Here is a 19,100-nt window from a genome sequence, read left to right on the forward strand (position 1 = left end):
GGTTCAACAAGGCTAAGTGCAAGGTCCTGCACTTGGGTCAGGGCAATCCCCTGTATCAGTGCAGGCTGGGGGGATGGCAAGCAACCCTGTGGAGAGGGACTTGGGGGTACGGATGGATGGAAAGCTGGACATGAGCTGGCATTGTACACTTGCAGCCCAGAAGGCCAACCATATTCTGGGCTGCATCAAGAGAAGCATGGCCAGCAGGTGGAGGGAGGTGGTTCTTCCCCTCTACTCTGCTCTGGTGAGACCTCACCTGGGGCACTGCGTCCAGCTCTGGAGCGCTCAGCTCAAGAAGGACATGGAACTGGAGAAGGGCTACAAAAATGATCCGAGGGCTGGAGCATGTCTCTTATGAGGCCAGGCTGAGAGAATTGGGGCTTGTTCAGTCTGTAGAAGAGAAGGCTGTGGGGAGACCTGATTGTGGCCTTTCAGTACTTAAAGGGGGCCTATAGGAAAGGTGGGGAAAATTGTTTTAGTAGGGACAGGTGGGGCAGGACAAGGGGGATTGGTTTTAAACTAAACCAGGGTAGGTTTAGACTAGGTATAAGGAAGGAATTCTTTACAGTGAGGGTGGTGAAACACTGGAACAGGTTGCCCAGAGAGGTAGTGGAGGCCCCATCCCTGGAAGCATTCAAGGCCAGGTTGGATGGGGCTCTGAGCAACCTGATCTAGTTAGCGGTGTCCCTGCTCACTGCAGGGGGGTTGGACTAGATGACCTCTAGGGGTCCCTTCCGACCCAAAACATTGATTCTGTGATTCTGTGATTCTGGAAACCAGCAGGTATTCTGTGAGAGTGATTGACCTGGGACTTTGCAGTCATCTTTCAGGCATCATTCAGGATAACATGATTCTGTTTTAATACAAGCAATCATAACTTCAGGAGAAACTTCTGACAGTGTTTTCCTTTCAGCTGCATCATTTGTTCATGCATGTTCTATTAGCAGTGATTTTTAGCTTAATCAGTGATGCTGCAGTCTTTGTGATTTAGCCAGAGCTTATGCCTAACTAAATTTTTGTTTGTGTGTAACAACCCTTCACTGTGACAAATAACTTTTCCCAGTCAGAGTCTCCTTGGAAGTTTTAGTAGTTCATGTTTAGAATTAGGGTTAGGATACTTACATTCACTCCTTCTCATTGTTCCTCATAACTTTTTCTTAGCTGATGTTTTTCTGAGGACTGTGTCTCTTCTTCTCAGACAAATACGCATAATTCATAATGCCTTTGTCCTATTAGCAAAAGAGCTTTCTTTTGCTTTGCTGCTTTCAGAAGTGTGTTTTTCTTCTTGTGTTGGGGTTCTGCTTCCTCAGAGTAGCATAAATGAAAAAAGATTGCTTTGAAGGTGTTGTCTCCTGATGGTATGAAACAGATTCATGAAGATTAAGCAGCTTATAAATACTTCTATAGATTTTAGAATCATCTGTCCAATATGCATCCATTCTTGTGTCCCTACAGCATAGCTGTGTGATATCTTGGTATAATTCGGTATTTATTATACTACGCTGTAATAAGATGTCTTTGCTGTGTAGTGTGTCCGCTTCTATGGCTTCTGTAGTGGTGAAAAATCTGGGAAGAGGAGTTATGTGAAGAGAAATACGGAACATGGAAAATAAAGGGGAAGGGGTTATAGCAAAATGCTTTTAAAGTGACTGGTTTTCTGCTCTGAGCTGACTACTAAAATTAAAGTGGCATTAAAGATACAGCAGCTGCTGTCAAAAGCAGCTGAGATTTTTCAGCAAACTTATTTCAAGACCTTGTCCCTCACCTCCATAAGAGTAAGACAGCTGAGTGTGCTGTTACATAGGTGTTCTGAATGCCCACAGTCTTTTGAGATCCACTGCCAATAACTTGAGCATGTGCATGAAGAACACTGGGGACCTAGGCTTTATGTTGCAGCCAGAGTTGCTCCATAAAGACAAGGCTATTTGACTGTGAGGAACAGAGAGATAAATTCATAGACAGTGGTTGCCTTTAACGTCAAAACGCTGTTAATTTGAGCACTTAATATTTGGGGGAAGAATTTTGTGGAATGGATTTTTTTTTTTTTTTTTGTCTGCCATCTGTTAAACTTTAAAGGCAGCCTGCAAAACTATTGTAAAGAAAAATGGAAGATTCTTTTCAGGCTGTTTGTGGCGTCATTAAAAAAGAAAGTCATAATTACAGCAATTGTAATGGCACTGTTTGTCTACTTAGTTTTTGTTTTGTTTTAAGACAAGGCAGGCGTTGATACCTTCTCCCAAAACACTGTTGTGTAGGGATATGGACATCACCCCTTCTCTGCCAAACCTGTCGTTACATGCTGCCTGGATGGGTGGTCTGTTTGATACTTCAGGAAATACTTCAGTGTGGTTTCATTCTGATTCCTCTCCTAGGATGAGTGTCAAGCAGACAACAGTAATCCCTTGTAATCAGACTCTGTGGCAGAATTGGCATACGAAGACTATTTTTCAAGACATTGCAAATAGAATTTGAAAATTCTAGCTCTGGTTTTCATAGCATATGAAAATTTCTGAAAATCATAAAATGAAAAATGTCTAAATTAATGTCTGCACTTTAATACATTTTCTGGGGTTTTTGAATGTATTGCTATCCAGGTGTTTGTGAATACCTAGCATGTGGTTTTAAAGCACAAGAATCAATGTCTAATGATTTGACTCAATGATGTGAGTTCCATTTTGTGGGGAAAAAAAAAAAAAATTTATAAAGTTGTGGGTTTGTCTCACTTTGTCATTTCAGATTTGTCCAATATGTGCAGCATTACCTGGAGGGGATCCGAATCACGTCACAGATGACTTTGCAGCTCATCTTACACTGGAACACAGAGCTCCTAGAGATTTAATATCCTTTCCGAGTTGAGACAAAGAGACTAGACTCTTTCATCTAGTAGCCAGATGACTTGCTTTGGTTTTTGTAGTCAAAGGGTCAATACCTCTGGTTTCCCTGGAACTTGAATTGCTGAAATTCTGTACATCAAAAATAAAACTGTTCATTTGCTAGTTTAAAAAAGTGACTGTGAACAGACTGTAGGTATACTTGACAGTGCTTTTTGCTCTAACAACAAAAACATATAAAGAACTTGGACACTGAGGGGTTTTTCTAATTGCGCTGTGGTTTATCCTATCTGATCATTAGTCTTGATGCTGCTCTATGTATCCAGATTTAGTAGTGTGCTCTAAGTATTTGTGACATGAAGATGACGATCTGAGGATGATTCAATCTTAGCTGGTTTTGATGAATGTTTTTAAACTTGCTTTGCTGGTTTTAATGCCATGTTTTAATTACATAATTTCATGGTGTTACTGACATTCTGTAATACAATTCAGAAAACTTTAAGATTTCCTGGGAAATAGGATGTTGTTTTTCAGTTACCTTAGCAGCAGGTTATGCAGATTTACCTATGCTTGATGGCTGAACAGCTGGAACTATTGGGTTTTTTAATCTCTGTTCTAGGAATATTTTTTCTTTTTTCCCATAGGATTAACTGATGAAATTGTATTTTGGTTTGTACTTTTTATTTAATGACATGGAGGCTATGTAGCTTGCGTACAGTAAGTAATCTCTCTGAAGTATTCCTTTGTGTCTCATTTAAACAAGTAGACAAAAAGACTACATTATTACATTGGTAGTGGCTTTTTTGTTTAAAGGTTTTTCAAAAAGGAAAAAAAAATCTTAAGCCATAGCAACTGGAGTAAAAAAAAAAAAAAAAAAAAAAACCAAACCCAAAACCAAGCCTTAGCAACTGGAGTTCATTATGCTAACAGAAGAGAGAAAGCATTTAAGGAGATGGCTCCATTTCAGTTATGATTGTGTTTCATTGCGTTTAAGTTTGTGAGTATTACCATGGTTTAGGGTCAGGACAGGCACATCTTAATTACTACACAATAATTGGATCAGTGTAGAGGAGTTTGGGTGTTTATTGTCTCTGCGAAGGAGTATCTAGTAATGCAAAGAACACTACAAAGTTAGACAAAAGCAATTATCTCTAATTCACCTTTCCCTGTGGACACAAATGGGGCTCTCAGCAATTGGGAGGAGCAGGGTGCTGACTGCAGTGGCTATGGCCAGATGAGCTTGGTTCCAGGTGTTCAGAGAGGCCCTCCATGGTCAGGTGTCCCCCAAGGCAATCGTGCCATCCTCCCTTTCTGGTGGAGGTGGGATGGGATTGATGAGGGGAGAGCATCTTCCAGACCACTGGATTTTTCCTGGTCTTTGGATGGCTCTGAGATGTTGCTTGATGGCTGGTGAGGTCTTGTATCAATTTAGTTCTGCTCTTCCTAGCATTTGTGAGTTTTTCATAGCACCTGCCTAATATGCTTTTTCTATCAAAGCTTACATCTCTAATAACTACATAGCAATGTACCAAAGGTCAAACTGTGGGTCTCCAACACTGGTTTAACTGCTCTGTAGGCCAGGAAGCTTAAATTTTCCCAGTTACAGAGTGAAATAAATTTTATGCTGCAATGAACAAGATGTTTGAGAGTTCATGCTTCTGCAGCTTTTTCTCCCCCTCCAGTATCAGAGATGCCACCAGATAATTTTTAATTTGGGAATGTTTGAGCTAGAAAAACCAATCTTTTCAAATACAGAATAAGGCTTCAATGGCAGTCATTGCAAAATGCATCTTTTTTGGATATATTTTGGGAATATATTGTCCATGTTTCAGCATTAAAGACAATGCATGTAGAACTTTCTGCTTGTACACTGTTGCTTCAGTGATCAGTGTTGCGAAGTCTCCAAAACCTGATAAGAAGTGTACCCTGAAGTGACCATTGCACTTTGGGGGGGGTCTACGTCATGCCTAGCAACAGGCAGGTCTAAAGTAGGAAAAAAGGAAGAGGAGATGGCCCCTTTTCATCCGGGGGCTGGCAGTGTAGAAGAGAACAACTGTCAAAGTCAGGGAGCTGTTAGAAAGCTGCTCTCTGATACCATTGTATTGCTGTTCTAACCATCTTCATATGAAATTAAAGCTGTACAGAACAACTCTACATGCTCTGTAATCCAGTTACTGCTCGTTTTAAAGAGGCAAATGTTCTGTAAAATGTTTTTGCCATGAGAAGTCTAGTAATTTCTTTGTCTTTAAGTTCTTGACCTCCGTGGCATCCCAAGGTTCTGCACTGTAATTGTGTTTTATGAAGAGTACATTGAACACTACTCTTACACACGAATGGTTACCATGCAAGTAGTAAGCATACTATTATAAAAATAAAGAACATGGGAGATACTCCTGTCTAAGCTGAAACTCTAGAAACAGTAAAATAAAATACTCAAGACTACACTGTTTCGTTTTGCACTAGTGAATCATACCAGTGATTTTTAAAATAAAAGGAAGCCTTATCTGGCCTGTCTTGGAAGAATGCGTGCTAACAACTTTCTGGCAAAAATAATCTTTAAATATTTTGTTGATTCTCTCCTTAATTTATATGAGAAAACATATAAAGGATATGACTTGAAATATAAGCATCTGATATGGAGAAGGGAGAGAAAATGGAAAAATGAAAGACACCGTTGTCATAACTGGAATTAGTGGTATTTCTTTGGCTAGAAGAAGAAAGGTGAAACAAAGGGATGAGATGAAAGTGCTGAATACTCCGGAAACCAGCAATTTTTTAAGGATTGAAGTGATGATTGGATAAAAGCATGAAGTACAAAAGTCAAAAGGAATACAGTAATATTACTTGCTTTCGATAGGAATGGCAATAAACTTTGGTTTTAATACTTAACATCAGAATCGGGGAGGGAGAATAAAATCCCTATGTCTCTGTAGTAAGCTTGGCTGAACATGCATCTGTACAAGTATTCAGATTACTGAGTAGAAAACTTTCATCTAAAAAAACCTAATAAATTAATCCTGATGTTTCTTAGACGTCATAAAAAGCTGGAGAAATACAGGGAGTTTGGTGTACACAGCTCTGGGTGTCTTGTTCAGATCAGTAAGTCTGACTTGCGCCATAGCTACAGTGTACCTGAGCTTTGCTTCAGAAGTTGAATCATTTTGTGACGAACAGTATGCACCTGAGTATTTCACCCATCAAATGTCATTTAATACTCAATGCCAAACAGTTCTGTTTTCTTAACTTCTTGGTTACGATGAATCCAGTGGTGTTCGGCATGTACGTAGGATGTTCCACCCAGGCCGGGGTTTGGGAGGCCCCCGTGCACGTAGATCAAACATGCACTTTACTACCAGTTCCCCTGGTGGGCTTTCATCTTCTCAGAGTTCGTATTCTCCAAGCAATAGAGAAGCCATGGATCCTATAGCTGGTAAGAGCTGTAACCATGAATTTTATCCCAATGTCCTTCTGATACGGAGGAAGTAAAATTCAGGATAATCGTTGCCCTGCTCTCTGTTGTTATGAAGCTGCACGTATAGATACACGCCACGGTGCAATTGGGATTGATGGCTGCTTGCAGGTGAGCAGTGTGCTTGGCTGGGTTGTCGCAGGGCCTGTGCAAGGAGACGCTGAAGCTGCTGTCTTTAGCCTGTGCGTTTAATTCTGGACAGTGTAAGGCTTATTCCCACACCTAGCCTATGCACAGGTGTTGTATATTTTTACAAGCATCCAACTTCCATCACCTCCTTTAGTATATATCGTTTTAATTTGCCACATGGATAAAAGTGTTTAGGGAGGAAAGTATATGTCTCAATGAATAAATTAGCTGAATTTGTATATTAATGGCCATTTAAAATATGTTCAGTTTGCATCCAGGCTGCTGTTTGAAGGCCAGACTTGCTAATATCACAGCTTTTTTTTTTTAAGGTGTACTTGTAAATTCTTATTTAACTGTACTGTTGCAAGTATTTGCAGTGTATTTTGGTCACGTTTAGAAAAATTGTGAGGGGGGGGAAAGGTGTCTCATTTTCAATACCAGAAAATAATGAAATTGTGTCTTCAGGATTCCCAGGAATAACTTATTTTGCATATGTTTAGTTTTGCTTTGAAAACAGCTTTTTTTACAGGAAAGAACAAACGAGAATAAAGACAATTCTGGAAACAAATACAACTTTCCCTAAGGGGAAGTCTGAACATTTTTATGCGGTGGTCTTTGACCGTGCCAGAGTAAGTGTCAGGGAAACCTCAGAACTTCTGCCATAATCCACCTTTGCTTCGGATGCCAAGAAGGCATAATGCCTAACCTGGAGCTTCCTGCTATAGTGTTGTGCCTTCTTCAGAGGGAGGTAGCCAGCCAGCTTAATGGGGCATTGCCCCTGAAAGGGGAGCTGTGGCTCCACTGCCTGCCTTCGTTGTGGTCCCCTTGCCTCCCTTCAGTGAGCTTTGGTGCTCTGCTGGCATGCTGTGACCTGATTTAGCTCATTAAATGAGCTGGGAAGAAGTATCCCATCAAGAGAAGAAAATAAGTGAAGTGAGGTCGCAGGAGGGTCTGAAAAGCACTAGAGTTTGTTCAAGGAGGGAGGATGCTTGTGAAGGCTCCAGTGCAAGACCTCGTCTTGCTCTTACAGGGGCAGTTAGTTTCAGCTCAGTTAAATGCAGAGTGGCTGCTGAGGTTTGTTTTCAGCCTCACGAGGCCTTCCCACTTCTCAGCATTAAATGTGGGATAAAATGGCACTCTTCTAAATCTGTTCTGGTTTGGGGAAGCAGTGGTTTTGCATTTAGAGTTCAGTTGCACACTGCACACCAAGATTCTGTCTCGAGCTCACATCTGCTTCCAAAATACTGTTTCACTATAAGCTTTAATGTACGCTTTAACTTACAGTGAGAATAAATATATCTGAATCTTGTCTGGAAGTTTGATATATATTTATATATTCCCTTTTACTGGAGTAATAAATAGGAAAGTCCACAGATTTTTTTTTTTTTATTAAAATAAGTGAAATTCATAGCATCTGTTACATTTTTTACCTTTTTTTTTTTTTTTTTTTTTTTTGCCTCCCTGTGGCATTTCCTAGTAATTACAATGGAGTTAAGTTATTTAGTGATGGCATTGCTGTCAGTGCTGGTAAAAATGACTTCACCATCCTGAGTTCCTGACACAGAAAACAACTGCATTTTGCTTTATTCCCTCAAAGGAAGGCTTATTTAGAAGGGTTATATTTTGTTAATGCAATGGAAGGAAAATTGTCATGACCTATACAGTAACTTCGTAATGTAGAGGTGATGGGCAGGAGCAGTACCATCCCCTACTACCTCTGTCCTTGCATCAACCACAGCAAGCAGGTGATGTAAGGAAGTACTTTCTACACAGGGTGTAGAAAAGGTTCTGCAGTAATGCACTGAGCAGTAATTTACTGCTAATATTTATTTCAAAAAATTCCTTGTGGATGAAACTTGCTATAAGCATTCCATCCCTCTGAATTGGAAGACTTAGAGGGACAGAGTTCTTTTTTAATTGCTAGGCTTTCTCTGAGCTTCTGGCAGAAATAAAAATTCATAAAGTAAAGATGCTTGACCACTTCTGTTTTGATGTGAGTCAATATGTTTTCTTAACTAAACATTTTTTATTAAGTGTTTGAAGCCATGGTATGATACTTCTCTCTTTGCTTCCCTCTGGGATACTGGGGAAGGTGAAGCCTGTGTTTTGAGGGAACATATGTTGAGATGAAAGTAAAATCACCAACCAAAGCCAAAATGAAGTGGTTTCTTAGTCAACTGCTATTTTGACTTGAAATTCCAGAGAATTTCTGCAGAGGACATCATTTGCCAGGCATTCCCTTTAGATTGGCTCTCCTGTTATTTTGAAGGCATTACACTTTGACTTCTTATTTGGAATAAATCTGCATAAATAAGTCTTAATCTTTCTTATCCTTTGAGACATTGAACGCTAGGACTTTTCTTCAAGAGCTTCATGGGCTCTTTGGCGTTGTTCTTTGATTTTATTGTTTGAAAATAGGAACTGATGCACTGGAATTCAGGGTGTATTCATTCTGTTGTGTAATGCTCATTGAAGATCTTTCATCACAGAAACTTTCTCTTCTCTGGCAGAGCTTTTGTCTCAGCTATCAGGCGTGAGGCGTTCTGCAGGAGGACAGCTCAACTCCTCTGGCCCTTCTGCTTCTCAGTTACAGCAGCTGCAGATGCAACTGCAGTTGGAACGACAACACGCACAGGCAGCAAGACAACAACTGGAGACTGCACGCAATGCAACTAGACGCACCAACACGATCAATGTCAACACCACTATGACACAATCTACAACAACCACCAACACATCGAACACAGAAAACAGTCAGCAGACTATCCAGAATTCCCAGTTTCTTCTTACAAGGTAACTTGTTCTGTGTATTTACTTGTATTTACCTTTTACCATTTCCATTTGCCTTAGTCCTGGTAGAGATGCAGAGCTCAGTGAAACCGAAGTGTTTGGAGTTAAGCCCATGCTCTAGTAAAGCAGTGTCTGATCAAATATGTACCAAAGTTAACAGGCTGATTAGTCATACAGAATCTGTTCACGGTAGACTACAACGGTGGTCGCAAAACGTGTAATACGTAAAACTCACTTTGTCCACGTTTCTAGCATGCAAGTAAAACTGTTCATTTAATATCCAGCAGTTTATACCTGGCCCAAAGGGGATTATTCCACTTCTAGAAAGCCAGCTCCAGGAGCTGCCTGCAGAACTACCCTGTGGTGGTCTAGTCTTTGCAAAAAGGAGAGGCAGTCTCAAGTGCACTGTGCCTCTTTTTTCATGCACCTAGGAACATGTTTAAAGGATTAAGACTTGAGTATGGATTTCTGCAAACCTTGAAAAGGAGGCTGGTTTTGAGTTTTGGCTAAGTTACTTACGACTGTAGGCAGGGCACTTCTGCCAGATCCTTCATGAAATCTGTAGCCAACCTCCTGCGCTTCTGTTTGCATTTGTAACGTCTTTTCAAACCTACTGTCTGTTTGCTCCTGAGCAATGGGTGAACATCAGTGGCTGCATCTCAATTTCAAGAGGAACAAAAGGAATATTTCATAACTAAATTGTGCTTGTTTCCCCTACTACTTCCAATGAAACAAGTGCATTTCCAGTGATATGAGCATATAGACTCATATCATGGAGAGGGAGAGAGTCAGAAGATAGTATAGTTCAATAGGAAATTAATATTTAGTAATAGGGGCTTATATATTAATTATTTTAGAGACTGCATAACAAAGCAAATAAAGGATGCCATTAATTAGCAGAATGCTTACTGGTTTAGAAATTATACTTGGATCCCAGGATTATTTTAAAGAGGAGTCACCCGCTGTGTCATTCCAGTTCTTTTAGAAAGTTGGCTATTGACCTGAAATAAGTGTTTTGCATCTCCCCTGCCACACCCCCCATACATACTCTTGTTTGTCGGTTTGGTATTGTGAAAGTGTGGGCATTTTAACAGTTCCTGTGTCAGGAAACCTGGATTTGAGTTAATCTGACTTTTATCGAAGTGCATAAGAATACTATGTGATATGTTTCAATCAGAAAATCATTATTATTTGAGAAACTTAACCAAAGTACCTGCAAGTGTCACAGATTGAGACTTTCAGACTTGGAGTGAGTGATCTCCTTGCCTATCGGGGCATGCGCTGTGGCGGGATAAGCATTCTGTCGTGCTTTGGGAGTCCCTGGGCTCTGCAGATGTAGTAATGTATTTTGTGGCATGTGTGAGCTTAGAAGTCAGCCTAGAAGCAAAACAGGCACGTAATGAGTGTCTAAGACGTAGCAACAGCCCTCCCTGAAAGACTCCCGAATAGCAGGAAACCTCACAAATGGCCTTTTCTTTTCCTCTAGCTTTGGGCTCCACTTTGAATGCTGTTGCAGGAACGGGGGAAGGGTGGCTTGTTGCATGCATGCGTGCCTGTTGTACTGAGGTGTCGGAGGCTGCCAGAGCTCTGGCTGTCGAGTGCCTTTTGGCGCCTGCCAGTACTGTCATCGGTGGATTGGGCTTTCACCAACTGCCTGTCTTCTCTTCCCTTGCTGCTGTACAGGTTGAATGATCCGAAGATGTCGGAAGCAGAGCGTCAGTCAATGGAAAGCGAACGGGCAGACTGCAGCCTGTTTGTTCAGGAGCTTCTACTGTCCACTTTGATGCAGGAAGAAAGTTCTTCCTCAGATGAGGATGAGCGGGGGGAGATTGCAGATTTTGGTGCTATGGGCTGTGTAGATATTATGCCTCTAGATGTTGCTTTAGAAAACCTAAATTTAAAAGAGAGTAATAAAGGAAACGAGCCTCCTCCACCTCCTCTTTGATGACATCCCACTTTGCAGACAATGTCCTCTGTGCTGTATTTGCCAATGAAAGTGGACAACAACTATCTTGGGTTTGTTTTGGTGATTGTAATTTCAGGTCTGTCACTCTTGTTACATTGTGTACATTCAAAAGAAAGAGAGAAAAGATATATATGATAATCATTTCCACTTAACTAATTTTTACTTTTAGCAGGTAAATGTAGGTTGCAGTGCAGAGCAGAAAGCTCTGTGTCCTGTACCTTGACATGGAAAAGGCTCTCCTAATACTCCACATTCAAACTGAAGAGGAAAAAAAATGAAAAATCTCTAATGAAGCTGCTGTGTGTATTTATGAATATTAATGAATAAAAACTGCTTGGATGGTTTACCTTAACTACTGCATGACGTTTTTTGCAGCATGCATGAGTTTTAGTGACCTTGTCATTTAAAAATTTAAATACAAGGAGTAAAACTATAAACCCCAAAGCTTTCCCATTATTCAAAGGTTACGTGACAAAAAAGGTTAGGGCTGACTAGCAGTTTGTGGCCACAAAGTAGCTTTTGAATAATACGTGACAGAATGACATCCCTGTGTCCTGTTCCCGCATGGGATGGAAACTCTGGAGTGGGATTTGTTGTGGCCAGGGTGTGGCATTTTGCTGTATGTGAGCAGTACGTTTCCCTGTTAGCCATCACCTCCGTGTGGAGTCGAACTTCATTTTACTCATCTGTAGGAGACACAACAGTCAGGGCCACTGCTGGAAGCAAGACTGCAAGGGGCTTCTGCGTGACCTAAAATCAAATGATCACTTTTCTTTAAAGCTTTTCCTGTTTGTGGTTGTTAAAGATTTTTTTAATTGTTAAATATGTTTTATTCAGGTGTAGACAATTTATATATTCACAGTGTTTAAAAAGAAAAAAAGTTAACCTGGGTCATGTTGTTTTAGTTTAAAAAGCCTTTCACAGTCTCAGTCATATTTTGAGTTATTTATGTATTTGCTTCATAGTTTGCAGAGACCTGTCAGTATCAGGAGAGCTTGAGGATTTGGATTCCCAGATTGTCAGTATACTACAACTGAATTCTTAATGCTAACTTTAGCACCTTTTATTTATTGTTTCTTTTGGTTATTTTTGCTGGTATAAAAAAAAAAAGTTGGAAAAGCCTTTTAGTTGCATTGTGCCACCCACATGCCTATACTGTCAATCCCCCTGCTTTGGGGGGAAAAGAGAGAGTTTGGTGTTCCTGTGCACAGAAGCTTGTAACAGGCCCAAGAGAAGGACAGAAGGGGGGGTATGTTTGGGTTTGGTGTGTGTCTCCCCCCTCCCCCCTGCCCTTTTTTTTTTTTTTTTTGGTGGGTTTTTTTTGAATGTAAAGTTAGATTATAAAAACAAAAGTGCACACAGCTTCTGATGAAAATTTAAACTAGGCTTCTATCATAACCGTGTCTTTCCAGATCTTTCTCGCCTCACCCCCACCTCTCTTTCTCTGTATCCTTCCATCTCCGCAGCATCGCTCGCGTTGTAAATTCACAGACTTGGACACCAGGTGGTGTTCTCAGCAGAACTGTGACGTGTACGCTAACCCAAAATAACAGCGGCAAAAGAAGCAACCCCATAGACTGAAGTTTAAGTTCCATTCCTTTTTTGGTTTTTTTTTTTTTTTTTTAAAAAAATCCTCAAATCCTGATTGTTTCCACATAGAGCAGTACAAGCTTTGTTTTCTTTTAGTCTCTGCAACCGAAAATGTTTCAAGGGAAACTTTACATGAGGTTATCCTGAGAGTTACCCCCAGTAGGGACTTTTTTTTTTATTGATTGTTGAGGATTTTCAAAAACTTTTCAAGCTGTAGTCTTTTCAAACACATCTTCTGCACATTACAATAAGACACACGGTTCAATAAAGCATTTTCAAGACTGTTGTTCAGTTGATTTTCTTTGGGTTTGATGTGTTATCCAGACAGTTTTGTTCCAGAAATCTCTGCAGCGGTCTTAACCAAAAGCAGTTTATGCAGAATCCCGGGTGATGCACATAAACGCGTTTTTAAAACCAGGTCCTTTGGTGGGGGATGAAGTGCGTAATCCTGAGCTCCTCCCAGGTAGATGAGTTCAAGTTTCTGTAGGACAAGATGCGTTTAAGATGATAGGCTTTCCCTCAGTGCCTTGTTACTTAGATGGGGTGCAGGTCTGGTCTCCAGAGGACGCTTGCATTGTGTGGTTTCCAAAACTCCGCTCTGCTTGCTTTGGAGGGGACACAAACCAGCATTACCCTTGTTTATTTAGAGGCTGAATACGCGCTGACTTTGATTTAAAAGTATTTTGGGGCATTGCATCAACTCTTAGAAATCTTTGATTGCTTGGGTTAGGGCTTTTTTTTAGGTTTAAAAACAATACTGGAAATCTCCAAGGGAGCTGTTCATTCTAGCAGTCTGCCACTTCCTATTTGCAGGGAAGCTTTGTCATTTTTGGGGTTATTATTTCCAAATCATCTGTGGTTATTTTCAAGGTGCTGTGGCCTACAATGAAAACAGCCTTCAGGAGGTTTGCAGGAGGATCCTGTAGGGGGTTACTGCCTTCTCGCTGTGAGGTGAGGGAAATAAAAAAAGGCAAACAAAACCACCCCAAAGCCACATCCCAACACGAGCACCACCTTATCCTTGGTGCTTGCAAAATCTGTGGGGTGCGGTGCAGCCCGCCTCGGACACCAGTCTGCTGTCGAGCGTGCTTAGCTGCTTGGTGAGAAGGTCTCGGCGAGCGAAGGGCGTAGATGTGTAGCCAATGTCTTGTAGCAGTTGCAGGGAGATGCAGTCTTGCCATAGGAAACCCACTGTTTGCATCTTGTGATCTGCTTTAGTCGGGGGGGGTGGTCTGTGGGGTTTTGGGTTAGTTTTTTTTTCTGTTTGGGTCAACAGGAAAAGACACTTGTGCAAGGTGCTGTAGTAAAACAATGAAAACGCATTTTAAGGTTCATTCACCTCAAGTTTCACTTGCAGTTGGTAACAACTGCCTTCATTAGTTCTCTGGAATGTTTAGGGGTGGGTGGGTGGTTGCATTTTGGGGTAGGTTTGGCTGCTGCTTTTTTTTTTTTTTTTTTTTTTTTTTTTTTAAACCTTCTGCCTTTCTCTTGGGAAGGGTTTGTGAGGCCTTCCTTCTCAGTGTGGCGTTGTGCTCCTGGGCAGCCTGTGGAGAGCGTGGCTTGGCCCAGAAACCAAACATCTAACTGTGTGTACACTTTGCACCTTTGAGAGGCTTCTCTGGTGGGAAGGCGTGACAGCAGCCACCCCCGCCGGGGGGGAGGGATGCTCCGCTGCAGCCTGGGGCGATGGGAAGACCCGAACCCAGGATGCAGTGGATACGTTTGGTAGGCGAAGACTTATCCCGTTACATCTCTTAATTTTCCTCTCCTCCTCCCTGACATACATGACCTTCACGTCTTGGATCCCAAGGAAATGGAGCCAGTGGAACTGTCCCTTTGCTGCACTGTGGAGTCACGCTGGGGGTCCTGCAGGCCCAGCAATCAGGCTGGTGCAGCACACACACCCCCCCCGGAAGGGTGCTTAAAAGGGTGCATAAAAGCGGGGTCCCTGCAGCTGCGGGGTGCGCAGCAGCGGCGCCGGGGGAGGCGGCCCTGCAGTGCTGTGGCCCCTCTGTTGGGCCAGCAGCTGTGGCCAGGCAGGGTGGGCCCCAATTGTCCCCCACCCCCCTGTGGGGCATAAGGAAGGGGACAAATGATGTCAGGAGGTGACAGCCTTGCAGGAGTTGACGCAGAGGAGTCTCAAGGGACAGGGAGGGGGTGGGGGCGACAGGAAGAAGGGGTGCTGGGTTAGGGGAGAGCTGGGACAGAAAAGTAGAACAGCAAACACAAGGAGAGGTCAGCAGTGGGGGAATGACAGTGGAGGGGGTGATGGTCAGCGGCAGGAGTTGCTGAAGTAATGGCCAAGGTGATGAGGAGCAAAGGGGGGGTGGGACTGAGGGTGGCAGAGGACCCGAGTGAATCACTGCCAGCAAGAGGAGAGGCTCTGGCCAGTCCCTGCCTGCGGCTCGGGGGGGAGGCAGCCGCTGCTGCTGGGGCTCTCCTGCCCTCCCCAGCCAGCAACTGCCTCAGCCCAGGCCCCAGGGCTCTCCTGTGCTGCAGCCTGGTGCAGGGATCCTCCCATTTTTGCTCTCCTATTCCTTACACGGAGCTGGAAGGGTCTTTGCGCATCCTCCTCGGCACAACCCTCGCAGGCTCAGCATCTCTTGCTGCTGTTACCTTCTCTCTCTCGCAACTCACACCACTTACCCCTGTCTGACACCACCTCCACCCCCAGCCCCAGACAGCAAAGCTGCTGGTCAGTGCAGAAAGGAAGGACAACTGTCTCTGCTGCTATGGCCAGTGGTTGGTTTTTTTTGCCTCCCCACCTTTAGCTACCTCTGCAGCTAAACTTCATCCGCCAGAGACCGTGGTGCTACTCCCGCCATTCGGCCGTAGCCCTCTCAGAGGCAAACGGTGCCAGGCAATTTTTGCTGTGGTGGGCCAGCCAGATCGGATGCTCCCCAGGGAAAGCCAGGACAGTTGTGGTTTCTGGTGTGCTCCTGCTGCTGCCCACCTGCCCTTCTCCCCCCCAGGAAACCCCTTCCCAAGGTGCCACTCAAGTATCTAAGAAGCAGGCAGGCCAGCTGGCACCAAAGCAGCCCAGCTGTAGCTGTGCTTTGGAAAAAGCCCAATGTTTTTCCCAGCTGTTCTGCAGCCACTGATTCTAAGTGCATTTCAACACCCACGTGCCAAATAAAGGAAAACCAAGCACTTACATTTTATATAAGCATTTATTTACAACTTGTTTAACAACTGTACACTCTTTGTCACCTTGGAAGCATTAGTGTATTTGAGTGGGAAAAAATATTAAACCTTTTGATTCCAATGACCATTATGGAGTCTTTTTTGTCTATATACAAATATGTATATTAATACTGCTACCATGACAATCTGGTAGTTACACAATTTGTAGATGAACTGAAATGGGAAATGAATGTTTTGACACTCTAGGAATCCATTCTCTTACAGAAAATATATCACTGGCAACTTCACAAACAGTTACTTTGATAATTGGTCAACACTTAATTCAGGACTGTCAAACAAGCTGCTATTAAGAAAGTAAAAGAGTTTTCTATGCAGCACAAATGAAGTTAGTATATCAGAGACATGCTGGAGATCACCTCCGAGTCGCGAGCTCGCAGTCGCTTCACGGACAGAGATGCTAGGCTGAGCTAATTACTGGAGCCAGCTCGCTTGCTGGAAGCTGCTGCCTCCACCCGGCATCTCTCTACGGCGCTGGTGAACTCAAAACAGTTTCTGTCAAGCTAAACACACTTACATACCAATGTCTGCAGGCTCAAGAACAACTGATGCTTAGTCTCTAATTCGCACAGACCACATGGAGAAAGGAGGCACTGCTCGGCCTCACCTTGGGACGCCTGCGCAGGCAGGTGCACGAAAACACAGCCATCCCCTCCTGCCTGGCACAGGGCCCTGATTTTGGGGATCCTGCACCCCACCCAGCTTGGGGCAGGGTGTGGTGCCAGCCCAAGCAGCACTTTCAAACGAGGAACAAATCATGCCTTAACACCCAACAAAAAGAAGTTTGTCTAATAACGCTTGCCCTGACAACACGTAACACGGGATGTACGGCTCGGACCAGGGAAGACACAAATCCTTCAGCCCAGCCCGACGGAAGTGCTGCTGCCTCTGCAGCAGGAACACCCGACTTGTCACCACTGGAGCCCACACCCTGCCTGCAGCCCACCTCAGACTTCACTGCCACAGGTCCTGGTAGACCAGGAAAGACATCTCCCCTCCGGGCATCCAGAAGGGAACACGCCACACGCTTCTCACCGGGATCTTAATGCTTATCCTTCCTCTCCTGCACTGACTGCTTGGAGCCCATTCCCACCTGCCCCTCCCTTAAAGGACACAATCTGCCTTCTCTCCAAGCCATCCTGCAGCACGCCAGTGACATGCTGGGCGTCTGGGCCCCCAGGGACTGAGCACAGGTAGGCGCCTCAGGGCGCACGGTGCAGCTCTGCCCAGAGTCCCACGTGACGGGCCGGGGGCCAGGCTCGCGTTGCCTTTCCTGACCAGAAGCGACCGCGGAGACCAGCGGACACAGCACTTCTCCAGCACGGGGGTGCTCGCGCGGGAAACAGGGCCAGTGGTTATGCTACCCCCTGAACAAGCAAAGCCATTCTTGGAGTAAGCAGAGTACATACGTGCTTGTATTTTTGCAGGATTAAGATCCAAGTGAGCAAGAACGGGGTTTGTCCAGAACTGGACTTAAACCAAACCACTTAATGGCACTCATCATGCCGACTCTCTTCAGATTTTCCGACAAATCCTATGGCTTAAAAGCCCCCCTTCCCTGTTTGTTACATACTAACTCCTATACGATCAACCTCTTAACTTACAACACTACAGCACTCCCTCACCTTCCGAATCTTGCCAGTACTGGATGTCCAATACAAAACAAAGATACAGTAGTACAAATGTGCAGATATTTAAGAATATTAAATAAGCAGCTTTTTAAATTAATATAGGCAGTACAAAGCATTTTGAGTTACACTGTCTACATAATGGCAAATCTTATCGCTCAAGTTCATAATACAAAGAAACAGCCAAGCTAGTGCAATTGGAAATTAAATAGCTAAGACTGCGGTAAGGAGGAAAAAAAGAAAAAAAAAAATAGTACAGGTAAAAGTTAAACGACCCAAATTATAAACTGGCAAGGACAGTCTGTATTAATACTGAAAGTGTAGGCAGCTTTCAAACTTATCTCCATTCACGTTGTCTCCTCAGATTGTTTTAACAATTTTACACAGATTGAAAAAAAAAGTTTCTGAAAGAAACCAACAACACAGCTAAAATGCAGAGAGAAAAATACAACAGCCACAAACTACGGTGTATATACATAGTAAGGAAGCAGGCAGCGCCTGTGAACAAAATACCGCCCGGTAGTTTGCCTGGCTCGGAGATGACCAGATGAAGCTTGCCTGGTTTTCTAAGGAAGATGGGATGGCCAAGCAGCAATTCCTTAGTCATTTCTCCTGGTAAAACACCTCCTTCGCTTTAGTTTAATTATTTAGAGATTCAAAGTGGATCCTTTAAGGGTGCAGGTGCTTTGAAATTTTAACAGTAACCAAAAGGCGTTTTTAGGAACTCATTAAGACTAGAGTTCTATAGTTCAGCGTACGAAAATGTTGCAGGAAGTCTGTGTGTTAATACTGTTAATCAGAATAAATAAAGTGGACAGGCCGAAGTAAAATGGAGAGCTGACACTGCTCTGTCAGTTTGCAGAACGCCTCCTGTCGAGTTCTGAATACTGGATTTTCTCTCTCCTAGCCTCACAGGAGACTTTTTTGTGAAGAGAAAGAGCAAACGGAAGCGGGAAATGGGAAAGCCACTCCCGAGGATGGTAAGCTTCTCTGCAAGTAGATCCCCCTTTGAAATCAGATGGCCATGAGTCTTAAGTGTAGAACGGGTTAAGTTTTGGTTATGCAGTCTGGACAGAAAAGCAAGTCATGCACTGAACAGTCCCTGTTACAATAATGCTGCGGGTCATGCAACCACATCACTGCAAATAAAAGAATAAAGAAGAAAGTTAAAAAGCAGGTAACATATTACCGTTAAAAAAACCCCAGAGATCAGAACAGATATTTTTCAGAGCAGTTTAGTAAGGCCGTCTCTACTTAGAGATGTGCAAATTCATGGGGAAAACATCTTTGCCAGAGCAAACTCTTCAAATTAACAGGAAGGTTACACACTGATAATTAAAAAGAACAACAAAACAGCCTTGAACAATATCTAAATTTAAACATAATTCAGACAAATTTAAACACGTAAGTAAGCGAAGTCCTTCAGGGGACCATTCTCAACCATCACAGCTATGGCAATTAAGTTTACACAGCGATGAAAAAGTCTCAGGCATTCC

At 43.1% G+C, this 19,100-nt stretch overlaps 2 protein-coding genes across 5 annotated transcripts in view; one reads left to right on the forward strand and one right to left on the reverse strand.

Annotated features, from left to right (window-relative positions):
- The window catches only part of KCMF1 (potassium channel modulatory factor 1), a 50,008-nt gene extending 38,019 nt beyond the window's left edge, over window positions 1–11,989 (forward strand). Inside the window, exons 4-7 of the mRNA XM_035894418.1 lie at window positions 2,737–2,838; window positions 6,087–6,261; window positions 8,940–9,222; window positions 10,903–11,989. Of these exons, the coding sequence (XP_035750311.1) occupies window positions 2,737–2,838; window positions 6,087–6,261; window positions 8,940–9,222; window positions 10,903–11,164 (822 nt within the window). The 3' untranslated portion in view covers window positions 11,165–11,989. The remainder of the gene's footprint in view (window positions 1–2,736; window positions 2,839–6,086; window positions 6,262–8,939; window positions 9,223–10,902) is intronic.
- A 5,102-nt stretch (window positions 11,990–17,091) lies between these two features.
- The window catches only part of HOOK3 (hook microtubule tethering protein 3), a 79,119-nt gene continuing 77,110 nt past the window's right edge, over window positions 17,092–19,100 (reverse strand). For all 4 annotated transcript variants that reach the window (XM_035894426.1, XM_009639000.2, XM_035894425.1 and 1 more), the window contains one exon: window positions 17,092–18,743. In XM_035894426.1, coding sequence (XP_035750319.1) covers window positions 18,728–18,743 — 16 coding nt within the window. In that variant the 3' untranslated portion in view covers window positions 17,092–18,727. The remainder of the gene's footprint in view (window positions 18,744–19,100) is intronic.

The sequence above is a fragment of the Egretta garzetta genome, unplaced genomic scaffold (assembly GCF_000687185.1).
Source record: "Egretta garzetta isolate BGI_Z169 unplaced genomic scaffold, ASM68718v1 scaffold585, whole genome shotgun sequence".
Taxonomy (NCBI): Eukaryota; Metazoa; Chordata; class Aves; order Pelecaniformes; family Ardeidae; genus Egretta; species Egretta garzetta.